This window comes from Brachycentrus maculatus, unplaced genomic scaffold, assembly GCF_059751285.1.
Source record: "Brachycentrus maculatus isolate JH-2025_06_01 unplaced genomic scaffold, ASM5975128v1 h1tg001096l, whole genome shotgun sequence".
NCBI classification, from domain to species: domain Eukaryota; kingdom Metazoa; phylum Arthropoda; class Insecta; order Trichoptera; family Brachycentridae; genus Brachycentrus; species Brachycentrus maculatus.
In genome coordinates, this window is record NW_028281801.1 from 43068 (window position 1) to 66781 (window position 23714).

The 23714-nt window shown below is 36.7% G+C and overlaps 1 protein-coding gene across 1 annotated transcript; it reads right to left on the reverse strand.

Moving 5' to 3' along the window:
• Window positions 1-5517: 5517 nt before the first annotated feature.
• LOC148299544 (uncharacterized) lies at window positions 5518-6565 on the reverse strand. Its single transcript, XM_088275951.1, is given in 1 exon segment — window positions 5518-6565. A coding segment is annotated over 1 exon segment (903 nt). The 5' UTR covers window positions 6495-6565; the 3' UTR covers window positions 5518-5591.
• Window positions 6566-23714: the final 17149 nt, after the last annotated feature.

Below are 23714 nucleotides of genomic sequence, written 5' to 3' on the forward strand. Positions count from 1 at the left end.
CATATATTTTTTGTTCATTCCGAAGAAGAAACTGAGACAGGCGAAAATTGACTCAATCAACGAGGACCCTGTTTTGATACGTCGAACCCGAAATTACAAAATTGAAAAAAATGAGCATTAATGCTCTCTCAACGAAGTGCTTCTGAACATTTCCATCCCTCTTTTGGTGGTCCTCGAGCAACCGTATATCTTTTTGGTCTGCAACTCAGTGGTCATTGGCTTCCGATTCGGGTTCGTCGTTTCCAGGCGAAGTTCAATGAGTAAATTCGACTTCATTTTGAGGACCATTATGAACTTAGTTTGGATAGCGCACCATTGCACATTTTGCCTGATGGCTGTCTACGAATACTTAGTAAGCGTTGATTCTGTGTAAATGGAAACCGCCCTTATTGTATCAAAATACTGCGGAATGGCCGCATTGATGACAGTGTTGGCAGGAGCCATATTCGAGCTTATTAAGTTCGGCTTCGATGTACTCGCTCTCTGCGCTCTGATATTAAAAAATAGCAAGGCTTTTTTAAAGCGTAATACTGTCACACCTTTTATAGAAAATATAGAAAAAGGGAAATAAAAACATACTAAATCTCAATAAAAATAAAATCCAAAATAAATCCCAAAATAAATCCCAAAATAAAACCCAAAATAAATAAAAAATACAAAATAAATAAAAAATACGAAATAAATATAAATATAAATATGCAATATAAACATAAATAAAGATAATTCAATTCAAAAAATGAAAAAGCTGACTCAGAAAAATAAATAAGTCGGATAAAATGCTCGTCTGAGAGAACTAATACAAGCAATCGAAATATAATCTTTATGGTAAGTAGCATAAATAAAATAGCTCGATAGTTGCTTTGTAAATATAGGATCAGTTCCATGCAAAATATAACGAAAAGATTATAAATAAACCAGCAAAAATTGATGGCATTAGCAGCTGATAGTATTTGAATGTTCACTCTATTTTAGTCTATTGGGATTTATTTACTTTTACTTAAAGCCTTTACTAAAGTTTAAACTGTTTCGCATTTAAATTATTTCATGAAGTCGATAGATAGTAAATAATCTTAACGAAATATAATGACTTTATATAGTTTTCATGAACTCCTGCATTATGCTTGTTTGTAAATTGCTTATTTTGTAACCAACTTTCATTTCATACGAAAATTAATGGAGCATAGAATAAAGTCAACTTCGTCTAATAATCCTATTATTATTTCCTTATTTGAATTTTGTAATTAATTTTTTAATTAATATGTATAAATCGTCATTTAAAGGACTCAGCTATTTTTTATTCAATGCTTTCGATAGTTATAAATATTATTCTTTCAACTTTATTCAAGTGCAGCATATGTACAGCATTCAATAATTTAGGTTTGGTGGCACAGTTCATTCGATTAGTGGGCAGCTATTTGAGTTACTCGACAAAGAAGACATCACTCCTGAGGAACTTTTTTATGTGCAAAATATAAATGGGGATTTACGACAGAACATATAAAATTTTTTTGCATTCTGCTTAAGGAAGCGTGAATTTACCACTCGCATGCTCAACTTATGTTTCAACTGTCAATACTCTTAGTTAACAGATGAACAAAACAAGAAAGTGGCTCAAGTTACTATTGAGGCATTATCCAGTGATGAAGAGGCTTTAATTAATTTTTTATTTGTTAAGGCCACACCCTAAATGAACGGATCTCAAGTATCGGAAAAGATCGAGGAAGAATAAACGAACAATATTTAAAATTAAGCAGAAAGGCTGTTTGGAGATAATTCGCCAAAGGCCGCAGGATTTGTTTGGGAAAATTAGAAAGAAGTTTTTTAGAAGTATGAGATTATAAAGCTCAGCTTAGAACATTTAAAGCAAACTGAGAAAAATTAAACTTGCTTCGGACATCTGCATAAAATCTATTCATCGATTTTGAGAAGATAGGGAAAATAATTTATGCAGTTTCTCAATTCTCATCAAGAGTATTTAGATTTGTTCTTTGACAATCTTTGCTATCCTTCAATCAGTAATATCATCGCTTTGGTTCTAACTTCAGAAGATAAAACAGGGCTTTATGAATACTAAACAATGAAAGCATTAGTGTTTTAAAAACTATTAGACTACGCAATGTGCCATATAGCGGATTCTACTAAATTCTCGGGGTTTATTGCAGCTTGCGAGGAAATATTTCACTCCACAAAGCAATCTTATTACTAATACTTTGAAGATTTCAAAAGATGTGCCAATATTCTTGTGTCTGAGCCTACCCTCAGGAAGTTTTATGACTGTCTTGTCAACGGGTCTTAAAATTAATTTAAAAATGCAGTATCTTATTTATAACTTGTCATTCGGAGAATCAATAATGAAGTCGAAGATAACGATTACTATAGGAGCCATGAAAACTCAGAACCTTCTATGAAATTCGAACACGGCTTTTTATTTCAAGAACAAGAATCGCTTATGAATTTATTGCAGAAATCTGTTTAGTTTGTAATTATTTTTATAATGTAGAAATCGCTAGCGAGAGTGAGCTATCTTTCTTTTCTTATTAACTTGCTAAAAAGTCAAAGCAGCCAAAATGGAGATCTCAACAACGCAACGTTATTTTCTCAAATTTCAGTAAAATAAATGTAATTTAGAATTTATACATCACGGAAACGAATAAAGGCATTATCAAAAACTATTTTTATCAACTGCTGAGCATAATTGTCAAGAGAAGTAACGCAGAGTAACTCTAATAAATTGCAAAAGGGATTATTATCTCATAATTATCCAAACGAAGTTTTGGCGATAATACTCACTTTGAATCTTCGATAAAAACTAATTCCGAAACGAGTATTTGCTATTTGTTGGCACTGATATTTGAAGTTTAGAAGAGAAAAAAGGGCTTTATTAAAGAATCAAATTAAAACATTGAGTAAAAATTAACACAAATTCATGAAAAATATCTGACTAAATTAGCTGGCTATGACCAATAGACTCCGACATTTGATTTTTAGATATTTATGCCTAAAAAAAATCAGCCTAACGAAGACAAGAACGAATTACAGCTAAAGTAAGATGAAAAGATTGAAGAAAAGTAACATCAAAGAGGACGAAACAATATCATGATACCTTCTTTAGTTCTACCAAATAAAACTGAAAATGTTAAAATCTTCATATAGGAAGAGGCAGTTGAAACTGTATAATTGACATAATCTGCTTACAGAGAGTCTTTGATCCAAGATTTAAAAAACACTGTTATCCAAATTCCTACAAAATTCAAAAATCGAGAAAAAAAGAAAGATTAAAAAATTGAAACCGCTAAATAATAAAACACAGTTGAGCCACGAGAAAATTAGAAAGAAACACGAAACAAGCAAAATACGAAAGAGCCAATTAGCGCAGAAATAATTGAGAAAGCTAGCATATTTTACATACGACACTTGATCCTTTTTTGAAAGTTTTCAGCAATTAAATCACATAATACTGCCTTATTAAAGAAGATCGGCATCAATAAAGGATCAGATTTCACTTTTGAAGTTTCTTGTGTTATTTTATGGCTGGCACAGTGCATCAATATTATCAGGCGAACTTTCGTTACTTTATAAAATTCATCAGTGACTAAACAATGTCCTTCTCGATAGTTAAAATTAGTTCAATTGATTTAATATTGCTCTGCCTCTCCATCGAACATGATTCTCAAATACTTTTCAACGACTCATCATATCTAACATGAGAGCTGGCCTGAATGTTCAATTGTTATAATAATAATTCTGATATAATAATACGATGATAATAAGCTCTAACGATATTTTTTCGCAAATCGGCCTCATTGTGAGCAAGCAGAACTATAATTAAGAAGTAAGTTTCCAATCAGAGCCGAGATATACTACATTTTTGGAGATCGAGCTCGGCAAAAATTAAAAGCACATTCTCTAAGTTCAGTACATCATTATAGATTTAGAGACAAAGATGACCCATAAGTTTTGGCATAGCATTTCTGCAAGAAGCATCGTTTAAATAAACTTGCAATCAATTTAGTCAAGAATAAAATCATCGAAGCGAAGAAATATTAATAAACTAAAATGCGGAAAAATCAAGGCATTTCGAATCAAAACCAAAACAAAAGCTAAGCGAAAAAAGGAGGAAAGAATCAAAGCAACTCTGTAACTCCGAATAAAAAACAGAAAATGCAAAGCAAAGATAAATAGATGTATAATAATATCTACATGCGAGGAATCCTCAAAAACAGACTGCTTGAATAGTAAAGAGCGAAGATCAGATTTGAAATGGAAAGAAAATAAGGAGAATAATTAACCTTTAAACCTAAAATCAATAATGTAAGTGGAAAGATTATTGATTTTTTACGCTCATCGAAAAGTCCAAACAAACTACAAAAGAAGCATTCTCCACAAAAGAATTTATCTTAGTCAATGTAAGAATGTACATTTAAGCCTAAAATTAATAAAGTGTAATTTTTTATCATAATTCAAGAAGCGAAAGAATTGTTCAAAATCTATCTAATTTAAAATAAGAAAGAAACCTGCACAATGCTCAATTTTCACATTCAAATTAAGCGAAAAAGAAAATAATTAAATGCTAATAGGACAGATACTCATTTAAACCACAAATTAATCCTAAAAGCATAGAAAAAGTTACATTGCCATTCGAAAAAAGATTGGAATTAGCTATATAAAAAAGGAGTCAATTTCAGTAATATTCAATGTTATATAGAAAAAATTCATTTCAGGAAGACTCTTAATGCTCATTTCAGCCAAGAGTTGGAAGACCTCCTCGTAATGCTCGTGACAAATAAAATGTCTGGGAGGAACTTCACACTTATAAAAAAGACAAAGGACATATTTGTACGACTGGAGCCAGCAAAGTGTCAATGTAGTCCACAAACTCAAGCTATATTTACGAGAATCTAGTCGATTAAAGGATAAGAAGCATTTTTTAGGCATTAGATACTAATCGTGATGGACTAATTTCCCCCGATTAAATTGGAATTTAAAATATATCAAAGGGCGCCCTCAATTTTTTAAAGCCTATCCTACTTTAGATGGATCAAATCGGTGCTACTTTAAATTTTCACTAGTTCAAGAAAGCTGCATTAGCATTGATGGGGGACACAGATCCATGCACCAAGGGCATCTTTATTTCTGAAAAATGGAAACACTAAAAATAAAAAGAGTAGAATTTTCGACCGAAGATCAACAAAAAATCCAAAGAGTTAAGCGGGGTGAGAAGTGTTCAAAGTTTGTATGAAGGAGGAATCAAGGAAATAAAAAATAAATAACATCGTTTAGAACAAGAAAGAGCTCGCAAGTAATAGAAGTAACTAGCATAATGTTCTTTCAAGCCATCGCTAAATCATTCTTCAAAGCTGTATATTGACAAAATAATGAAAAAGAAGACAAACGACAAAAGCATTTTAGATTTACTTTACAGTTATATCGGCGATTAACAATGATGATTTAAATGAATATCTCCATGCAATTCAAATGTTATATAAATTTGAGGATTATTGATTATTGTGTGATCATTTCCATGCTCTCCTGATGGCTAAGTTGCTTTCAATATCTTTCTTCATGACTTTTGCAACTGCCATTTCGAAATCTTATTGGGTGACATGAATCCTTCTCTCTCTTAGAGCAAACATTCCTGCTTCTGTGCAGACAGCTTTAGTCTCGGCACCTGAAGCGCCAACCATTTGCTCAGCAATTTTCATGAGATTAATTCCCCTCATCAAGTTCATTTTGCGGGAGTGAATTTTGAGAATTTCTGCTCGAGATTAAACCTTTGGATGTGGGAATTCAATTTTTCTATCGATTCGGCCTGGACGTAAAAGGGCGGGATCAAGAATATCGATTCTATTCGTAGCCATGATTATCTTGATTGTCTGGCTGCTCTCAAACCCATCTAGCTGATTCAGAAGCTAGAGCATAGTTCTTTGAACTTATGAGTCTCCTCTTTGTCCTTACATTCTTGATCCGCCGATAGAGTCGACCTCATCAATGAAGATAATACAAGGGGAATGCTGTCTGGCCATCACGAAAAGTTCTCGGACCATTCTTGCGCCTTCTCCGATATATTTCTGAACCAATTCTGACCCGCTAATTCTAATAAAAGTGCAGTCAGTGTGATGGGCGATAGCTCTGGCTAAAAGAGTCTTGCCAGTACCTGGAGGACCATACATGAGCACTCCTTTCGGTTGGGCAATTCCTAGAGATTCAAATATTTCAGGGTGCTTAATTGGAAGTTAGATGACTTATTTAACTTCTTTGACCTGCTGGTCGAGACCACCAATCATGTCATAAGTTGAATCAGGAACCTTTTCAACCTTCATGAGTGATACTAAAGGATCAACCTTCGTGGGTAAGACTTTATGAAGCAGATAAGTATCAGATCGGACTGCAACTCTCAAGTTTGGCCTAATTTCCGATGCCTTAATCGATTTATCAAGATTAACAACGTACTTGCCTTCGTGGGATAATTTAACCAACACTCTGTTCTTTCCCATGATCTTCACCACTTCCCCGACAAAAGAATAAACTTATTGAAGTGCATGTAGTTCCTCCTTGAGACGAGAGACTATATTAATAAATAAAGCACCATTGGAGTTCAGCTCAAATCTTTGAGCCTCTAGCCTCTTGATGTTTTGGATTTTTTCGTTGATCTCGGCTTCCTTTTTCTGGATCTGGCTCAGGTAAAATATTTTCAATGATGCTGGCTCACTCATTTAAATTATTTTTAAATAATATCAATGCAGATCAAACACATGCATATCAAACACATGCATATTAGATAGAGTTTAGCATATTAAATAGAGTTTAGCATATTAAATTAAAAATAAACAATTATAAAAAGAGCTCCTAAAGCGAGAGTCAAAGGTAAAGACCACTATCTCCATCATTTTCGAATTTCATAGTTACATAAAATGAAAGTGATGAATTATGATTCTTGTATGCGCAGTTTTGCAGAGATAACCTATTAACAAATTTTCACATGAAAAAAAGAATGAGCACTTCAATATTAATAATCAAGAAGAGAAACAATTCAAGATCTATCAAATACTTTTTATAATCATTGTATCTTATTTTTTAAATTATTTCCCTGCTTTGGTTAATTCGTGAACAATGGAACTGGTTTAATGTAAAAATGGAATTCATCGCAAGATTTGTCTTAATATACTTACCATATTTATTGGATTTCGATTGCTTTTGCGGGGTTTTATGGAATAACATTTTGTCTAACTTAGTTGTTTGTATGCCTTAATTTGTTCATCTTGTTTTATTTTTCAACTGCATTATCTGACTTTTATTTTTATTTTTATTTTTATTTTTATTTTCCATTTTTTATATTTTCTGTCTAAGGTGCAACAGCATTACGCTGGCCGAAAGCTCTAGCGTTTTTAAATATCAGAGCGCAGAAAGCGAGTACATCGAAGCCGAACTTAATGAGCTCGAATATGGCTCCGACCAACACTGTCATCAATGCAGCCATTCCGCAGTATTTTGATACAATAAGGGCGGTTTCCATTTACACAGAATCAACGCTTACTAAGTATTCGTATACAGCCATCAGGCAAAATATGCAATGGTGCGCTATCCAAACTAAGTTCATAATGGTCCTCAAAATGAAGTCGAATTTACTCATTGAACTTCGCCTGGAAACGACGAACCCGAATCGGAAGCCAATGACCACTGAGTTGCAGACCAAAAAGATATACGGTTGCTCGAGGACCACCAAAAGAGGGATGGAAATGTTCAGAAGCACTTCGTTGAGAGAGCATTAATGCTCATTTTTTTCAATTTTGTAATTTCGGGTTCGACGTATCAAAACAGGGTCCTCGTTGATTGAGTCAATTTTCGCCTGTCTCAGTTTCTTCTTCGGAATGAACAAAAAATATATGGGAATTATGACAATCGATAGGAAGAGGAGAATAACCTGAATTTGGGCCAATTGCTTTTGCAGGCCGTCAACGCAGCTTTGCAGAATGGCAGTGACAGCAGAGATTATGATGAATGGGCTGCACGCGATGATTTCGGCCAAAAAGACGAGGATGAAGTTTACTCTGATCCGCAGTATTTGGACAATGCGGAGCGGGTTCAGAGCGATGAACCCTTTCACCAGCAGCAGTTTGACCACTAACAGCCCAATCAGCATCGCGCTTTCGTAGTTGTTCAGAATCGGCTTGGCTGACATGCTGAATTCGCCAAACCATTAATGGCCTTACTTTGATGAAAGCATTGTCTCCGGAACTCTGCTCTCGGCGTCGACTTCGAAAGTAAAGTCAAACCACCTTTCAATCCACGGAATAATGCTGGCTTCCTAATAAATGATTACCATCAGAATTTTGTAAATGTTTCTCGAGAAGGATGGCATCAAAGTCATGGACAGAAAATAGTACATCAAACTTAAGTTCCAAAAGCTGAGCAAACTCAGAATAAAAAATGAGCCAATTGAAGATCCAATGTACGTCTTCAGTGTGGAAGTGGCGCCTGCTAATTATATACCGATCCATTCAATATTGTCAAGCGTGTATTTTTCGTTCTCGTTTAGACCGATGAAGTTTAAATCGCTTGGTTTTACTTCAAACACAATCGTCGTGTTTTCCATGTAAAAGGAGGCATTTTATTTCAGAGCCAAATGAATTCCGCTTAAGCGATGGGTTTTTTAGGTGTAAATCTCAATCGCTAAACGATTGCCTTCAGTGTTTATAAAATGAAAATTGTTTTGGGATTATTGCTCCAAATGCACTGTCAGATGCTCTGATAAATACATTTTCAATTCCTCAGAGTACTACGCGTCGCTTTCTAAAAGTATGAACCCTTTTAACTCTTCGGCAGAGGGTGTCATCAAAATCGTCCAATCGGTGATGTTCGGGAATTCTGCGGCAATTGTTGTATTTGTTGCATTTGTGGTGTTTGTGGTGTTTGTGGTGTTTGTGGTGTTTGTGGTGTTTGTGGTGTTTGTGGTGTTTGTGGTGTTTGTGGCGTTTGTGGTGTTTGTGGTGTTTGTGGTGTTTGTGGTGTTTGTGGTGTTTGTGGTGTTTGTGGTGTTTGTGGTGTTTGTGGTGTTTGTGGTGTTTGTGGTGTTTGTGGTGTTTGTGGTGTTTGTGGTGTTTGTGGTGTTTGTGGTGTTTGTGGTGTTTGTGGTGTTTGTGGTGTTTGTTGTATTTGTTGTGTTTGTTGAGTTTGTTAAATTTGTTGTGTCTGTCGCGTTTGTTGTGTCTGTCACGTTTGTTGAGTTTGTTAAGTCTGTTTAGTTTATTGAGTCTGTTTAATTTATTGAGTCTGTTTAATTTATTGAGTCTGTTTAATTTATTGAATCAGTTGAGTTTGTCGTGTTTATTGAGTTTGTTGTGTTTGTAGTGTTTGTAGTGTTTGTAGTGTTTGTGGTGTTTGTTGATATTGTTAAGTTTACATAATGTTTGAGACTAAGTGCATCAAGAAATAGTCCATAATAATCAGAATCCAATCCAACTTATTTTATTTTAAGAGTGTTATTACCTGCGATGCCATTAAAGTATAACATTTCAAACACACGAACCGTGGTATTGGGTTTCTTAGTTGCAATTAGTTCGTTGTTCCACCAAATTTGTACTACAAAACTTGCGTAGTTTGTATTAGGGGCTTTGCAGTAATATGTAAACTCATATGTTCCAGTACTCGGCAAATTGACAACCTGCGAAATAAAGCCATTTTGATTCCACAGATGTGTAAGATCTATAAACTGCCCAAACCCTAAATTCCCGTGTCCAGCGTTTACTCCGATGAGGTTGATCCATTGATGAGTCCAGTTATTTCCATAATAACAAATAGAAAAAGCGCATGTACTAACAGATGGAGATGAAAAGCTACCGTTTATAATATAGTTACTGTTGACATGAAAGACAATGAAGAACAATGCCATAACTGAAGCTAAGAGATGATTCGTATCGTTCATATTTCGAAAATGAAATTCGATTAATTTATATTCGTTTCACAATACTTAAACACGAGTTTCAATTTCTTGCTTTATTATTCTAATATTGTGAATATCAGACATAACACAAGTATTTGCCGAGATGCAATAAGAAATCATAATAGTTTTAAAGTGCAATATCTAATTAATGCTTGGCATAATATTCGCAGAAGGGCTTTAGAGAAGGAAGAAGGCATTATTATTATTGATAATTAAGCAGTTACTTCGAAGGAACCTGCAAAATAAACTAAAACAGGAACAATGCTATAATTTTATGCAATGATTGTTGAGAGAGATAATTTGATCAAAGTTCCGCAAACACAAAAGTATCGAGCTGATTACGTTATTACTCTGTACGCACAGTTTTTTCGATGTTGAGTAAATTTCTAATCTTCTTGCTTTTTTATTTACTTTGATGCTTTCGCAATGTGCCCTTTTGCATATCTGGGGACACGGCACTCGATGCGAGCTTATCCGAGCTATTTCTAGGTTTGCTCTGGCTTTTTGGGGCAGCCGACAATTTCATCGATTCATCTTAATCTTTTACGATATTCATCGACTAATACTCCGAGTATTATTTGTACATGCAGAATAGATCAATGGAAATTGCGGATATTGCTAACACTCCACTAATGAGCAACCCAATCAAAGCATCTGGTACAAAAATGGTGCCTGCAAGAGCAAGATCGATCATCACATGGGAAAGACTTTCTAATTTTGGAGAGGTTCGGTAAATCTTTCTCAAAGAATATTCTAGTATGATGCCACTTATCTATGCGCAAAACACAGCAAAGAAGAAGTAAATGGGATTCAAATGGAGCAAACTGAGGAGGGTGGCTTTTACGAATATTCTTAGCTTGTATACTTTTGCAATGGATGGCCCCCATTCTGATTTTTTCGCTTTCTATTCGCCTAATTATCCTATTGGCTTTATTTAGTTATCTGTTTCCTCATAAAAGAAATGCAAGGTCTGATCTGGTTCATCCTTTCCTTGTTTCACTAATTTGCTCTCGCCTGAGAATATTGAATACAGGATCTCAACAAGGATGCCGATATACAGAATAATGCCGAAGATATAAAAGAGGCTTTAAATCGAAAATATACTGATAGGGTTCAGAATTGCGCCTTGCAACGAAAGGCATCCTGCAACTGTTGCTCCAAATATAAAGAAGTTGTACAGGAATGATTTCAAGCCTGAAATTATTTTTTTGGTAGTTTGCGAGCGATTTTCAAATGCATAGCCAAAAGCAGAGACAATTAACCACAGAGTAATCAGCACGATAAGCGCGAGCAGGTATGTAGAAGACAATGACAGACTGATGTAATACATTTTGAAGGGTTCAGGAGACACATCCGAATGCTTTGATAATAAGCCAGCGAAGATATTGTTCAGCCAAGGGAAGTCTGCTGTCATAAAGCCATAACAAAAGTTGACATACTCAGGGAAAGTGGGATACAAGGCCAATGCCCCTATTTTCATTGCCATTACATGTGGGATAATCTCGCCTCGATTGACAGTGTTTGGTACCAAAAATATAATCTTGACGATGTAGGCCAACGCCAGAATGCAAGTAATAACTAATCCGAAGATATAGTAATAATAGGTTTTGGATTCGATGTAAGTCTTGTAGAAGTCGGGATTAGAAAGCGGGCGTTCAGCATAGAGATCACCCAGTTGGTCCAGAGTTGGTAGGATATCGTGAATGACTGACTCTTCCATGTACAGTTTGAACTGGTATGAGAAATCACCCCCCATGGATGACTCAGTCAAGAGTCTCTTGGCGATTGTCGTTTTTAGGAACGGCATGTCTTTGAAGGTGCTCTAAATTTAACTGCCGATAGGGTTGTTCGTGTTGAAGATGAGTGAAAATAAATCTTTGCTCCACTGCACCGATTTAATGATCAAGACTATCTTTTAGTATTTTTTATCAATAATCGTGAGTTCGACTGAGTTGTTCCAATCTTGTTCGATGGGCTCAAACTTATTTTTTCTGGAAAAGAGAGTGTGTCTTAAGTTATCGTCGTCAATGTATTCAGAAATAAGTTATATTTCAGTATGCTTTTTCACCACTTCGCCCTTAATTTCCTAACATAGGGAGTCCACCAACTCGTAATGCCCAAAACAAGAAGTGCAGTTGAGCCTATTGCTGCATGCATAGCAATTTTCGATGTTATCTCGACAAAGATAGCATTTCCCATCCTATAGAAAATATCCCTATTGGCAATGAATGCATTTTGTGCTATTTTCGCAATGGAGGCATCCGCTGATTTGCGTGCAAGAAATGCAGACCTGCAATGAAATGTAGTATCCATTCTGGCAAGATAAGCAGACGCTTTCACTCACGCAAAATGAACATCCAACCAAATATTCAAAGCAAGGCTCACATTATGGAATAGCCATCGTGGCATTCACGAAAAAATTGCCCATGCAATCATCGCAGCCCGAAGCTGTGCAAAGTGAGCAAGCAGGGAACGTGTCAGAGCAAAGAGTGCATTAATTATTGGAGTCGATGTAATACCCTGAACTACATTCAGTGCATATCGTATCAATAGAGCACTACATGCAATAAGGAATTGCAGTTTCACATAAAATACATTGAGATCCATCGAGATAGTACTGAGAATTGCATGTGAGACAATTCGAAGGCGAATCAGGGAGACATATTTCGCATCCTGAGCTTAAACCTGGACAGGCCGTACAAACTCCCCCTAATATATAAAATCCAGATTAGCATTGAATACAGTTTGCATTATTGCAGTATATGCAGTTCGGATATGTAACGTCGCATTTAACGCATGTTTGCACTGGTAAGTGAAATCCACTTGTGCATTCGTTGCAAGCTAGGGCATTTGTGCATTTAATGCATCCTGGATCATTGACTACACATTGGATACAACCTCCGATTGCATTGCCATCTTGATAGTAGCCCTCTTGACACTATTGGCATCCATCGACTAAATTGTAGTCGGATCCATCATCGCATATTTGGCAGCCTGGGTACAGTTCTGAACACAGCTAACATGAAAAATCAGGCTGTATTCCATAGAAGAGAGAACATTGAGTACATACATTATCTGCTGAGCATGATTCGCAACCTTACATCTCACTGCGGCATAAGGAGCAAGTCTGGGTATCTAAGAAATATCCATTCACGCATTTCGTGCATATTGCTGGAGTCGAGCATAAACCGCAGCCCATAATTTCGCCTTCGCAAAGAAGACACCCACCAGAGCCATCTGATACATATGTATCGGCACATCTCTCGCAAATGGCAGCACTCAAGCACAAAGAGCAGCCAGTAGGACATGGCTGGCAGTCTCCATTCGCATCAGCAAAGTATCCCATAATGCAGGTTTAGCAGTCATTGATTGTCGAGCATTGTTCGCATTTGGGCAGAGTAATTAAACAAAGCTGACAGACAGTGTTTGTCAATGCTAATGCATAGCCATACTCACAACTTGAGCATTTATTGACCGAGATTACTATCTAGCAATTGAGGCAGTTTGTGATTAAGCCATGACATGCTAAGCAATCACCAGAATCTTCGTAGAAACCATTTTAGCAGACGATACATTCACTCGAATCCGTGCACGTTTAACAGTTTGGCACAGTGCAGGTCAAACACGCATCATTCGGGATATCCAAGAAATATCCGGATATACAAGACTGACAGTTAGTTGCAGAGTCTGTGCATTATGTGCAGTATGGGGAACACCTTAGACAGCTAATCCCTGAAAGATAGAAGCCAAGTTAACAACTCAAGCAACTTGTAGCCAGAGTCTTACACGTCGCGCATGGGAGAGAGCATAATGCACAAGATGCACCTGAGGCGAGATAGTATCCAAGTCGACATTCAATACAGAGCAAATTAGAATGACAAACCAAACAATTAGGCACAGCAGATGTGCAAGTCAAGCAAGATCCTCCTGATTCATACAATCCTTCATGGCATGACAAGCAGAGAAGTGCAGTTTTGCAAGTCACGCACTAATTCTAACATAGAAAGCAGTCCTAATTGTCATAGTAGTAACCAGGCGAACACACGGAGCATTAAGTGAGACTTTTACAGTTTTGGCACCCTTCTTCACATAAAGCACAACTTCCATCACTCTCCAGATAGAATCCTTGCAAGCAAAACTCGCATTCGGAATTGTTTGAGCAGAGTTGACAGTTCACTATATCAACGGAACATTAAGCACATATGGAATTGACCGAGTCATAATAGAATTGAGGTTCACAATCCAAGCATAATGTGGAGTTGCACTCCCTACATTTCGGATCAAGATCTTCGCAATGAAAGCATTTGTTTAAAGAAGTGTCCAAATAATATCCAATATCACAAGAGTGACAATATACAGTTGAATTGCAGGAGAGGCATGCAGCCGGACAGTTTGTGCATACTCCAGCAGCTGAGTAATAAAAACCTATAATGCAGGATAAGCAATATGTGCTTGAATTACAAGTTGAACAGTTGAATACACAGGGGACACAACTTCCAGTGCCATCAACATAGTATCCCTCTCCACAATCAAAGCAGTAGTCAGTGTTATTACAGAAAAGACATTAGTTTGAAGTACATTCCACACATAGCCCATTATTCGAGTATAGTCCCCCGATACATTCAGTGCAGTTTGCATCACTCTGACAGATTCTACAATCCGCCGGGCATTCTGTGCATATGCCAGCCACTTCGTAGTACCCGACAATGCATTCAAAGCAGTAATCGGTGGAATTGCAGTAGTAGCAATGAGGTGCAGAGCATAAGACGCACGTGTCTACATCGAGGTAATAATTGAAGTTGCACTCAAGGCACACGAGGGCACTCGTGCATTGTAAGCAACCAGCATGGCTATTGATGCATGAACCGCATGTTAAGCCATTATGGAAATAACCAGGAAGGCATTGGGTGCAGTTCGAAGAGCTATTACAAACAGCGCATCCGCTCATGGTGGCGCAGGATACGCATTATTTGTTATCTGATTTAACATAATAGCCTCCATAGCACCCAAGGCAGAATGAGCTGTTTTTGCAGACAGCACAACCAGTCATCGCTGAAGTACAGTGAGTGCATTTGGTTTTATCTTTATACTTGCCAACTGGGCAGCCTTGACAGAATCTCTGGTATAGATAGACTGTGCCATTCTAGTTTCCGACTGCAAAATAATTGCTATCGTACGAGAACTGACCACTCACAAGAGAAGAGGGGGATCCAGTTTCGAAAATCGATTCTAGTGTGTTTGCCCGATTTGTGCCGTTATACATGTAGACTTTGCCCTCCGCTCCTGCTGAAAAGAAGTATGTGCTATCTCTTGTATATCCACAAGCGTAAAGAGCACCACTGGCATGAGTAAAAGTGACTACGGACCCACCATCCATCTTGGCCTCGATAAACTTATTGTTAGTGTCTGTCAATACCGCATATTCAGAGCCAGGTCGTATTCGAGCTGAGTGAAACTAATCATAAATACCATCATCGTGTATCTCATGAATTTGAGTATTCCACCAATCATGGCCTTACGAAAAGTGTCTTCCACCTCCGATATATGCTAGATTATCTCCGTACTAGCAGGTAAGAACTTCATGGTGAAGGGTTCTTTATGTTGATGAACCGTAAGTCATAAAGCCTGGACTCCCATTAGTCCAAAACTGTGGCGGATACGGGTCCCAATCGCTGGTACTCCAGAACTTTGCTTTTTTATCATCACCGCATGTCATCAGCACTTTGCTATTGTAGCTGAAATCGAGGTCATGCACAACATTGTCTTGATCGACATCAAGATTTTTGGAGAGCGTCAAAGTCGAACCGTCCAGGATGTGCACATTGTTACTCGGCCCACACACACCGATTTTTGATTGGTCTTTCGAAAACGTAGCTTCATAAACAGCCACGGGATATTTGTATGTTCTGAGTATCTAAAGGGTCTTAGAGTTCCACAATAGCACATTGCCATTTTGCTCACCAGTGACAATGAAATCACCACGAGGGGAAAAATCGATGGAATTGATTTTGCTTGTCCCTGCAAAAATAGTCTTGAGGCACCAAGATGCAGCTTCGTGAAGAAGCAGCAACAGCAACACAAAATAGTTGATTTTCATCCTATCTTTCAATAATATAATGTAATTAATATTTTTATTAGGTTAGATTACCACATACTTCATCTGTGTTGAATTGTATAAACTGCACTGTGTATGCATACTGTTATTGCGTTGATGCAAATTAAAATAAACCACTTTATTCTGCAAACCCATGAACATTAATCAATGTTCTGAGATGAAAGAAGAGCGTGTTCTCGAATTTGGAAATTAAATCTATGTTCGGGCGGCAATTTCATCTCCATCCACAGGCATTCTGTTTCTGATGACTCTTTCAGAGATACTGATGTATCAGACCGATGCTGCGACCTGTATACTTTTGAATCACATAAAAAGAATAGCAACCCCTCGAAATATGAGTTTGAGCCCCAACTAAAAGTACTTGCTGGTTTGTTACTCTGATAGCCACTGCATTGCTTACTCGGTGTAGTACAACAAAGTTGATAAAATACAGACAATTATTGGCATTTCGGCTGACTGCCGAGCAATCAAGTTTAGTAGGAGTGGGGATTACATATTTTTTGGCAACAACTCATTCCTGCAAGTGTACTCCCTCCGGAGGGCGAAGATCGAACTCCATTGTATAAAGTATACTGCAATCAGCTCATACGAAATTGATCATGCATGCAAGTATCTGTACTTAGGCAATTTTAGCGGCCATCTCCTCATTCTCTAAACATATAGAATGCCGCACATTCAAAGCAGAATCTTCCAGTAAGTGCATTGCGAGAAGCTGTTCACATACCCTCTGCTTCAAATTCAACTCCTCCCTCAAAGCACCTCCTTCAAATCCCATAAATAGTTTATGATAGTAATTTCGTATAAAATGGAAGCTTGTCTCGTCACAATCGACGCAACAAATAACCCTGAACTCAATAAGAAATCGATATAGGTGCATAAGATATGGACAATCGCATTAGATTCGGTCGAACCCAAAAAATAAATTACACTCAGCACTATCTTCAAAAGAGCTCTCCAAAGTAGCACATGCTCGCAAGATTATCTCATCTTCGTGATGGTGAACGACAATGATATTTATTGTATAGAGACAAACATTTCATCTGCATCTTCGAGTGCAAGCGCCAAGGAGATTGCTCATAACAAAACTAAGGTCAATAAGAGATCTATTTTCCATATTGGCGAGGCCTCCCAATATTCAAGCTTCGTTTATGAAGCCAATGGGAACACCCTCTATTCGAAATAGATTTTGTATTGATATTTATGATGATGTTCATATGAATTAGAAAACAATGATGCAGTGCTCAAAAATATATATCAACAACAATGAGGTTGTGATTTGTTTTCCCTCATTTTTTTTGATATGTGAAATATGGTATAACTAAGGTGTATGGTGATGGAATTAGTCGTATAAAAATATCGATATTTTATCAGAAACATAATTTGATTAGATTATGGGCAATCGTTTGGATGAAGTGAACCCTGGAACCAGCCTGAAGGAAATGATAGATGAGCTCTTCTCCTCCACTGGATAACCTAAATTAAATTAGCTTCGAACACCTGTGTCGATCTTCTTTAATCATGTTCGTGAAAAGTTGCCTTACAGCTATGTCCCCAAGGAGTTAGAACAAAATAAAACTGAGTTGGTCATCTGCTTATCCATCGTGCAAATTTACCATAGCAAACACTTCCATGCTAAAATTACAGCCATCTTAACCGAGTTGATGAAGAAGCTGGACGAAATGCGTTCGAGAAAAGCAATGATTCTGATTCAACGGACTGAATGGGAGCTCACTTCTTTAATTACGGATTTTGTCATCATCTTCCTCGATGACAGGATGAGGTTGTTGTGCGATTCCATCAAGGACCGCAATGATGTCAATGAAACAGCCAAGTTTTATGCAACTAGCGAAGGCGACATTATCAACATCTTTTAAAGTATTAGCGCCATCGATAAATAGTCCTGGATTTAAATTGTGAGGGATATGCTCTATTACTCCTTTCGAATGAAAGAAAATGTGCTGTGTCGGTCCCCAGCGACCATGATCTTTGCTCATTCCCTCCTACAAGGCTTAATGGTCATATACCTCAGGCTTTACATTGACGCCCGCAAGGAAATCAAGTAATTGTTTGCAACTGAGCACTTAGAGAAGAATCTCTATATCAGTGGCCATGTGATCGGATTGGGAATTTAGTATAAAAAATAAGTGCTCATCGATTTGGCAAACTTACTCCTCCAAAATATCATACAATAATCGAAGAAGTAATAAGAAATTAAAAAGCTAAACCCAATTCCGACTCATTACTTTAGCAAATTGCCAGTCTTCAAATGTATCAGCCTATACGAATCGATTGCTACAATGAATCTTTACACTTTAACACATTTGAAAAAAGTGAGTGACAACAAAGTGGCCTATTGCTACAATGTCAATCGAATACAGACTTTAAAGGTGCTCAATCTGCTCATCCCAAAATATCAACCAAAAAATACAGAGCTGATATTTTACTTTGAGAAACTATGCCGCCATATATAAGTAAATAAGCCATAAAGACATTTCATATATTCTATTGCACGATAAATAAAAGTGTACTTTGGGTTGACTAAAGTTCTTAAGAAATACCTGGAGGTGTATGAGAACAAAGGCTAAAGTAAGGCCGATATCACAACAGATCACCTCATCCAAGGCCAAAGCGAAACGAAATCACTAAGTGTGAACCTCATGGAGAACAACTAATAAATAATTACTCAAATTTAATAAAAAACGCATGATCCAAGGTTAATCTTCGAAGCCAGCAGTTAAAGGTATATTTTTGAAAAAATCTGCAACTTGCCATCCAATCCCGATTTTAGCAATCAGGTCTTTTAAGGGATTTCAGGACTTGGAAGTGGAAGGAGCGACGCAGACCAAAGCCAATTAAGCAGTAAAATGAAGGAGGAACCGATTAAAGATTAAGCTAAGCCTCGAAGAGCAATGATGATGGAAATGAAAATCGATGATTCTGATGAGTGATCTGATTGTATAAGGATCTGATTGTATAATGGTGTGATTGTATAATAATATGATTGTATAATAATATGATTGTATAATAATATGATTGTATAAATGATAATACTCAAAATGCCAAATAATATTAAATTGTGTAGAATATGATAAACCGACAGATGAATGAAGAGCAAGCAAACAACATTGTCACTCATTTGGTTGATCTGATTCAAAAATAATCGCAAGACGACTCTAATTGGTTTTGTTGGATCATGGAAAACGACCCCAAATTTCATTAGGGTTCAGAATATTCAACCCATGAAAACAAAATGAATTACTTTAAAAACAATTTGAGGTCTGTGCTCAAAGTTTTTGTTGTTAAGTTTAACATCGATAAAATGCTATCTTACGATGAGTTTGTCTTCGAGTTTCTGCAGATGCTCGATGAGTATGTGTTCCCTCTCCAACATAAAAATAGAATTGAAAGAGTAGAGATGGCTGAAAGGAAGCTAACCTCAATCCCAATGAAATAATAGAGTACTTTCAGGCCTCAGGCCTATCCAAAAGTTGAAGGCCCGCTTATATTTTTGAAGAATGATAAAAAGAATGTGAAAACTGTGACTCCTGACAGGTAGCTTGCCTTTGCGGAGAACCAGCGCCAGAAAATGATCAACCCCAATTATATAAGCTCTAACCCTCAACGATCCCTACAAAAACCGAACATGCAGCAAAATGTGAACCAAGTCTATTTTTAAGGATACTAAAATAAAGACGACGCCAGAAAAAGGATTCTGTGTAAATTAGCTTAGTGTTTCGATCAGCCCGAGAAAAGACATAAAAATTTAAGCTAAATTAAACACTAATTAGCAGAATTATGATTTATTATACGGCGATGATTAACATAACCATGAACATCATCATTCTAAGTCTATTAACACTCAAAGTCAGTACCTTATCTATCAGCAATAGTCTTCATAGAAATACGAGCCGAAATCTCGATCAAGGGGTCTACTCTTTGCGAAGTCATAATAAACTGTTCTTTTTGGAGTCTAATATTCTTATCTCTACATTTTGCTCTTTAAGGATAAGAGCGATACTTCACTTCTTTCGCTAATCTGCATTTTCATGAATTAATGGTTTTTTATTTATGATAAACTCGGCCTTTATTGGGGATCTGGGCTGAGCATTTGTTTGATGAGAGTTTTCAATTCTGCCGAGACTTACTTCCCGATAAACTCCAGTTTTTAAGGCTAAAAACTCAACACTTTTTTTCGAGTTTACTCCATTGACGCCCCTTCGAAGGGAGTAACTCTACAAAGTATTTCATACAACATGACTCCAAACATCCAAATATCAATTGACTTATCATAGCCGGAATCGTGAAGGAACTGATAGACTTCTGGAGGAGTATAAGTAGTGCATCCATAGTAGCTATACAATCTCTCGCCACGCACACAAAACAGAGCCTCTGAGAATGCCAACGAACCCTCTTTGGTTGCTATGAGGATATTCTCCGGGCGTAGATTCCGGCAGATGAGTCCTTTGGCGTGAAGTTATTCGAGCATTTGGACAGAATATCTGCAAATTTATCGGATATTATTTTCATCTAGAGCCTTCTCATGCCTTTTCAAGAAGTAGAAAAGGTCTCCGATTTACATTTTTTCCATGAAGATGTACAGTTTTTCATTCCGAATGACCCATACTTTTATATCGACGAAATTTGGAGGCCTCAGTGTTTTTATGATTTATGTATGCATAAAGGCATACTCCTCAACTAATTTGTCTGTTCTTACTATTTTCTGGACCAGTTTCTAGCATTTGTTTTCTTTGGAAAGCACAGCTATCGTGCATCCGTAAGTGCCCTTCCCTAAATATTTGTACCCAAGGAAATTGCTGAAGGTAAAATTCTTAGAGCCAAACCCGTTAGAAGGCAGAGTGTCAACAATGTACTTGGATACTCTTGTTATACGTTTATCCACTTAAACTTCCTCATGACAGCATGTCGCAATGGTTTTTCCCATTAAATATAAAGACACTATATTTATACACAAAATATTAATAATAGATGCAAATCTCAACTTTGATTATTTCATAACTGAGACTAGCATTGATCTAGTAGGCTCGTATTGATGAAAAGGAGGATTCGGAAATTAGGGATTGTTTTTCGAATTAGAATCATATTATAAATTATATATTCATATAAATGAGTAAGCCGCTGAATCAGGTCAGATTGTGGAAAAAAATTGGTCATGAAGAGTCAAAAAATTAACAAAATGACATCAAAGGGGGATTACAAAAACTGAAGACTTTTAACCCAAATCATGAAAAAAATCAAATGTTGAAGCACATAAACCCTTTAAAAAATGAAAATAAGCCTGAGGGGCCTCAAAGATCCGATTCGATTGCCAGCATAAGCTTCGGAGAGTAATGCCCACTCAAAACTGAACTAAACTTGTTGGGAAAAGAGTTTTATATGGATGCACCGGATATTTAGGCTGCAAACTATGGAATCCTCAAATAATTTGAAACACATCCCCAAACACTATAAAACTAGCATATAGAGTCCATGCAATGCCCTTCCCTCCAGACCATGAAAAGTTTAGCTACAAACTTCAAATTTTAGATAACCAATTTCCAACATTGTTTATTTGAAATTAAAAAAATATTACTGCAATCCCATCAGAATTTTCATATTGAGATCTTGCGACAGAAATAATAGTTTTATAAACTTCTAGGACCTTTTCAGGCACTATCATAGCGCGCTCGCAAATTATCAGAGTAATTATAAAAAGAAACTGCGAGGGCTTCTTCGCTCTAAAAAGAAAACAATAACCTGAACAAAATCAATATGGTGCTTCTCCAATAGAAGTTAACAATCATGCAATCAAGTTCCAAGCTATTCGACCAACTTCGAAATGCTAACTAATAGAACTTACTTCTCAAGCGAGAAATTCAGGAAAAACAGCAATACTTGCAGGAAATAGAAATAACAAGAGAACTGTGCACGCCATAAACTAAAAAAGCCTCTAACAAGAAGATAAATAAATTGTTGACGGACGTGAGGCAATTCAAAAATAGTAATGACCACACTAAACTGAATTACTGTTCGCCGAAGATTGTAAATATGTCAGAAAGGCCAAAAATTTCAATAAATTCTATTTTTCGGCTTTCCACATAGTAATGCGAGTTAAACTCTCCTCGTAGGCCGATTCACGTCAGATCAGTAGCCAGCTCAATGGAAAGGCATTATGAGTCATTTCGATCTCGAGGCCTTTAGGTGAAAAATGTTGAATCCCAAAATCAGTCTTTTCGCAAGTAGCCGCACCAGAAATCGAAAGCCTTACTTTCCAAGACAACTGATTTCGCCAAAACCAGTCCCTTCGAAATTTCGCAGTTTAACCAAATTTCGAGAGTAAAATAAAAAGCAGGAGATACTCGAAGCTAATTGCCAGGCGAACTGCAATCACAAACCAAATATCTGAGAGGAAATGTTTGAGCATTGAAACTAAATACATGTGCTGATATGATATATATTATATATATCATATATATAATATATAATATATATATTATATATTATATATATGTTATCCTTGAGATTTGATTTGATTGCGCGTGGTTTATGTATATATTTATGTTTGCACAATGAGCAAAAACTGAATGACAAATACAATTTATAATTTGTACAACCTTTCTCATAAAATAATAACTCTGGAGAGCAATTAGCAACAATAAAAAGACGTTTATTCAAAGCCAGAAATTTCCAAATTAAACATACAAATTAAACTAGATTTAATTCTTTCTTGCTAAGAGCTAAAAAATAATAAAATACAGGAAATTGAAGTGCAACACCGATTAAACACTTTGTTTTGTATCTATTGTAGTGAAAGATAACAGCAATGATTTAGATATTATAATTTGTTCAATATATATGCCCAGAAAGAAGGTTGGCTCATACACATACGAAAAAGAAGAGATTTTAGGGGTGGGGCAGTATGGGAAAGTGTACTTGGCGGAGGAGATCGCTACAAAGAACAAGGTCGCTGTTAAAATTATTGACAAATAAAAAAGTAGCTTTATTCTTATGAAGTTAACGAAGATTAGTACACAAAAAACGCTCTGCTGAGGGAAATTTAAGTGATGAAAAACCTAAAATCTCCCTATATCATCAGCTTTCTGGAGGTTCACGAAACCAAAAACTGCATCTATATCTTCCAGGAGTTGGCTGGCTCAGGCACTCTCAAAAATCTCATCCAGGAAAAGGGCCGCTTATCCGAACAAAAGGCTATTGATTTCATTACTCAGCTTGTTCTCGGGTTTGGGTAGCTCGCCAAACACGGAATTATCCACCGGTAGTTTTGCATTTATCTGCAGAGACGTGAAGCCAGCCAATATCCTCCTTCAGGGGAGCATTTTAAAATTAGCTGATTTCGGATTCGCGAGATACTCCGAGAACATGAGTTTCATGAATAGCATTGTGGGGAGTCCGGCTTATATGTCTCCTCAAGTTTTAAATCGAGAAAAATACGAAAACTACTCCTACAAGTGCGATATATGGTCATTCGGCATTTTGTGCTATTAAATGATTTTCGGCGAGATTCCATGGCAGATCAAGTCGAATAACCTCAAAGAGCTCAGTGAATAGGTTGAAGAAATGGCTAAGAATGGCATAGTTTATCCTGAAGATGTCCCGGTGAGCCACCACCTGAAAGACTTAATCTCTGGGTGCCTGCAGATC